This window comes from Arachis ipaensis, chromosome B08 (genome assembly GCF_000816755.2).
Source record: "Arachis ipaensis cultivar K30076 chromosome B08, Araip1.1, whole genome shotgun sequence".
NCBI lineage: Eukaryota > Viridiplantae > Streptophyta > Magnoliopsida > Fabales > Fabaceae > Arachis > Arachis ipaensis.
This window is the reverse complement of record NC_029792.2, coordinates 7,341,671-7,347,106: the sequence shown is the minus strand read 5'-3', so window position 1 is coordinate 7,347,106 and position 5,436 is coordinate 7,341,671. Positions and strand designations below refer to the sequence as shown.

General features: G+C 33.5%; 1 protein-coding gene across 2 annotated transcripts in view; it reads right to left on the bottom strand.

Moving 5' to 3' along the window:
- LOC107613738 (syntaxin-132) overlaps positions 369-5,436 on the bottom strand; it is a 7,902-nt gene continuing 2,834 nt past the window's right edge. Inside the window, exons 11-13 of one of the 2 annotated variants that reach the window (XM_021108773.1) lie at positions 5,239-5,319; positions 5,085-5,150; positions 369-2,569 (exon numbers count right to left, since the gene is read on the bottom strand). In XM_021108773.1, coding sequence (XP_020964432.1) covers positions 2,408-2,569; positions 5,085-5,150; positions 5,239-5,319 — 309 coding nt within the window. In that variant the 3' untranslated portion in view covers positions 369-2,407. Of the gene's footprint in view, positions 2,570-4,557; positions 4,981-5,084; positions 5,151-5,238; positions 5,320-5,436 lie in introns of those variants that run through there. The other variant, XM_016315867.2, reaches the window with a different exon arrangement.

The following is a 5,436-nucleotide window of genomic DNA, read 5'->3' as shown; positions in this document are numbered from 1 at the left end:
TTTGCCATAGATGACAGGATCCACTGTCGCTGTTTCTCTCTCTCTCTCTCTCTCTCTCTCTCCATCGATCTGAATAATGAGGCACGTTGGAGCTGATTCGCCATGATAATACGCACCTTCTTTTTTTTCCAACCATACATCAAATTCAAACCTTTTCAACCTACAAATTTTGACTCTATTTTATTTATTTCCTTCACTGTTTCTATTTTTTTCTCTCAGCTTCAATCAAATTCAAGGTTAGAGATTTATTTCCCTCCTTCGAGATTCGGGCGTATAACTATGTCGCTTTTTATCTTTTGGCCTGCCATGTTGTATGTTCTGTTAGATTTGATGTTCTTTCTTTATCTCTCTGGTTCTTTTAAATCTAGCTAGATCTTGTTGATTTGATGTTTGGTGTTACTTCCTCAAGGAAATGGTAAATTTTAATATTTTTTGTTTTATTGTTTTTTTTTTTTTTCAGTAAAAATAACAGCTTGCGTATAGCTCGATCAATTTCCTTATAACTCTCTTGTTCAATGTGAAATTTTGAGAACTCCTGGTGTTGTGCTGAATGTTCAACTCTGACCTAAAATCATGTGGTTTTAGATATCCAAGCTTGGTCTTGCTATGCTGCTTGAATTTAGATCCTTTTTTCAGATGATCAAGCTTTGATAATCTTATTGCTACCTTGCTTGTTTTTATTAGGAGTTTGTGATCTTACAATAGATTATTTGTAGAAGAAAAATCCAAGCTATTGATTGGCATTTGGCATGACTTTTTATATTTTGATAATTTAATACTCATGCTTTTTGTCACGAAATAGTGCTATCCATGATGCTCAAAAGCATATTATACTGTTTCTCTATTTCCATGTGTCTGCTTCAATTCTGATAGTAACAAAATTTCCCATTTGGTTGTTGGGTTATTTAACTAGCAGAGTCTTGTAAGTCTGAAAGTTGAATCTATTTGCTTATAGATGAGTTTAGTTGGAGTCTTGGAGAAGCTGGAGTTCCTGCTATTCTTTTGGTGAGGAAAAAATGCGGGTGAAATGAAATATATTAGCCTTTTAAGGTATTCTTCATAGTCACGGGGTATGGATAGATGGTTGAAGTTGGAAACCTTTGTAAGTAGTGAGTGCTAGTAGCTTGGTGTTGACAAATTTTGTTGCATATGCATTTTGTTTATTGAAGCTATAGGCAATGAGATTATCAAAATCGTGGTCTGAGGACAGTCCATAATCCCATTTTGCATCAAGTCGAATTGCTAAAGCTCAATTCCATAAGCCTCTCGGGCAAGGACCACAAAATCAAATTGGCCTTTCAATCATCTTTAAGAATTTTTATGCATTTAGAACTTTCATGTTAACTTCTTGTTTTCCTCAATGATTAGATGCTCAGATAGAGAAGTTGGTTTCGGTCTAAGGGATTGCTCGGCAGTTCCAGGCCCCAATGATGGTTAGATATTATAGGTGATAATATTTGAACCCCTGAATTGCAAGTCAAGTTCACTTGGGGTCACAACCACCTCTGCGAAATCAACTTTCCGTGGGAAGTTGTTTTTGGTAACTAATCAATGATACTGCATAGCTATGGACATTGGACAATAGGTGGTAAGGCTATCAAAATTTGAAATTATTCTAAAAATTAGGTGGTAATGCATGAGATATTGTATGATGATAGCACAGGCAGCAACAGCACTTGAGTGCATATGTCCAAGCTTATGAAATGAGCTATTAGGCTAACAAGAAAGGCTATTCTATCTGAAATCAGTTACCTTAAATGAGGATGGGATCATGAAAGACTACTTAACATGGTAACATCAACTTGAAAGAAGCAGGTAAGATTGGAGTAATGGTGGCATAAGATCTTACATCTTTTAAGTTTTGCTACCATTGTCATCTATTAATGCTTTCAAGGTTTGGTTTCATGTGATCATTCTCAGCCATTTGAGTTAGTTTTAGTAGAGTATTTGACAAAATTCAGGCTTACCTCAGTGTATGCATACTTGCATCTGTTTTCCTGAATCATTAATCAAATATTAATCCTATTCAATCATCAATCCAAATATATTATATATGTTTAACCAATTAACTATTCATAGTTCACAGCTCCTGCCACAGTCCCTTTTGAAGTTGCAGTTAAATAGCCAAAATGATGGATGTAAATATCAATTATATGACAGAGTCATGGTCCATGTATTGCAGAAGTTAATTTTTCTCTCAAGTTGTCAGTGAAAGGAGAGAAAAATTCCATATCTTATGATGCATAAGATGTTCAATTATTCAAGCAGAGCCAGTTTGAGAAAGGAAAAGTATCAAAACCAGGACAAATCACAGCAACAAAAAGATTTCGTGTATAATTTTCTCGTAAATGTTATGTAACATATGTTTTCCTATGTTTGAGTAAGTCACTTTCTCTTGTGGTGATCATCACTTCTTCCTTGTTTTCAAAATGGGGATCACGATAATGGCGGCGATGATCAAGACCAGTATAACAGAAATGATCATGCATTTTCTTGACCTCTTTTGATAACTCTTTGCAGTTTGAAGAGCATCGTTTCCCAATCTAACATGATCAGTTGCGTTTGTCACCTGTTAAGTAGAATGCCATTTTGGCAGGAAAATGCAAATCTGATTAGTAAACTAAAATGATAGATGACTTTGCTGATTATCCAACAAATGAAGATTACTAAATTTCCTGCTGCAAAACACGAACTTGGGATATTATAGCAGCTTAAAAACATTGTGCATTATCTTTAAACAATTATATGAGAATCGAATCAAGAAAAAAAAGGATCAAAACCAGTCAAAACTTGAAAAACACACAACTCTGTGAAACCACTTCACAATATTACAAATTTTAGGATTTAAGGTATATATTGACCATTATATGTATACACCAATATCAGATATCAATTTAATTATCAGTATAAAATATATATTGAAATATAGTATATTGAAAACATATGAAGTAATACATACATATATATATATATACACACACATCAGTTTTGGTCTACATATATTCCAATTCATGATGGAAAGTCTTGAAGTTAACTAGTTTATATGTTGCAGAAATTTAAATTATTGAATACTATACGGCATAATGCGCAAATGACAATTTTATTAGGTAACTAGTCACAAATTTAAGAAATTCATAGACATGTTTGATGTAGATATGCATATAATAATATACCCAATGTAGAAAAGTGCTTTGCTCTTTTCTTTTTATTTAGGACCATATTTCAGCCATTTTATTGAGAATTGCAATGATAAATGGAGCATAACCATGATTTATAAAGATAAGAAAATCTCCTAACCATAATAATCAGATTATGTTAGCATACAGCAAGAAAAGATATAAAAGTTAAAAAGGAAATGATAAAACTACGATGATAATGTGCTGGTATTTGCTAGTTACCAGCATACCCTTTTTCATGTTTACATGGCTTCATCCAATATATAACATAACGCATAAAGCGGAATGTCATGTAAATGTGATGCTCAACAATTTTATTTTCTAAGCAAACAAAAAGGGCCTTCGATTTTAGAAATTTCTTTGCTGAGAAGTGAAGTTGGGTGAAGACTAAATATTGAAATTAAATTTTGAAGAGGATTGTACATTACATATGATTTTTATATTTTTTAAAATATTTTTCTTAATTTAAAAACAAACAATCTTCATTTTTCACTTTAACTTTAGTCTTTGTCTTAGAATTAAACTTCTGTCTTTATTATTGAATAATAAAAATGATGCATAGAGTACTACTACCTATATATAAGATTTGTTTGCTAGCAAAATAATTTCTCAAAAATTGAGACTTAATTCCATTATACTCAAAAATTAGTTTCATCACTTAATAACCATTCTAAATCAGGCATTGTTTTCATAGCAACTAAATTGAAGAATAAGGGTTTGTCTTTGGTTCTCACAACTTTCTCAAATTCATTTGGTCTTACCGAACATGTAAATTGGGAGAATTTTGGTTGGAGTGAGAAATAGGAAATTATTTCACTCCATTTTTTAATTACCCACTAATGTCCAGGAATTTGAGTGTTATTTTCAAAATAAATTGGAGGGCAGAAAATAAAAGGTGAAAAGAAAAAAAAAAACAACTATACATTGTGTACTCAACCCTCCAAAACTTGTGCAAGAACCAAAAGCATTCTTCAAAGGAAAGAATACTGAAACTACTTTTGGAAGTTAAGCTACCCTGGTTCAAAATTACTCTTCTTCAAGTTTTCAAATTCTAAATCTAACCCTACTTTTCCTTTTCCAACACGATACTAAGACATAACTCAATCCTGCACATTTTACACCAAACTCAATAAAGAAACTTAATTTAATATTAGTCTCTATCTCTCAGTCTCTATTCCAAATGCAGCCTAAGAACATAAGAACTAGTGACTCGGTGGCTAAAACATGGTTGTCCGCCGAGTACTAGCCTGGCGGCAAACGGTACTCTAGCATAAACCAGTAAACATGGAAGTAAAACAAAAAGAGAGAGTGCACTGTCGTTCTAATCAAAGTAATAACACGATTAAATCTACCAAATGGAAGAAGAAGCTGCTTTAGAATGGAACATGGAAATATACTTTTGAAGGTATATTAAAGAATGTGAATTTCATATTGTGACACACACCAATGTATATAATAAGGTCAGAAATCAACACACCAGACATATCAAGCATCATATTCAAAAAAAAAAAAGAAAAATAAGACTCAAGAATCCTGTGCTAACAAGTCGTCCCGCTTCACTCGTACAAATGCTTTACTGAAAGCAACTCAAGGAACGAAAGTATATTGACAAGGGATAAAAGGGCCATGATCAATTGCCCTAGCTACTCTTCCAAGGATGAAGAACGCCGACAACTATTATAGCTACTACTATCAATAGTATAAGGATGGCGATGCACGTCCATTTTCGAGTGTTCTTCTGGAGTTTCTTAGCACCTTGAAGTGCCGTTGTCCCCCTCTGGACATGATCGACTGCGTTGTTGACCTGAACAAGGCTCTCATTATCGCAAACTGAACTAGACATCGCCTGCACTCTACATACAAATATACAGACAGAAAAACCGAGGTTGTGAGGAAGCATGAACAAACCTGGCTTTCGATGTTGTCTAAAATCTCTCCCTGAGCATCAACCAAGACTGCCATGTCGAGATAAATCTGAAATGATAAAATACGATTGGCATATTCATAATGTTATTATCAACTTAATTAAATATTTAAGGCTGAGATTTTTATCCATGCAAACCTGGTGCAAATCAAGAAGCTTTTTCTCAATTTCTTTCACAGCATCATGTCTCTCCTGAATTTCTTCTACTGTGCTTACAACCTGTAACAACCAAGAAGCATGAACAGTTATGGACAAGTTCAACCAAGATTAAAGCTTTGAATTTCACCGAGATGCTCCTAGATACATGCAGCAAAAGAGAGAGAGAAAAAAAAAAGG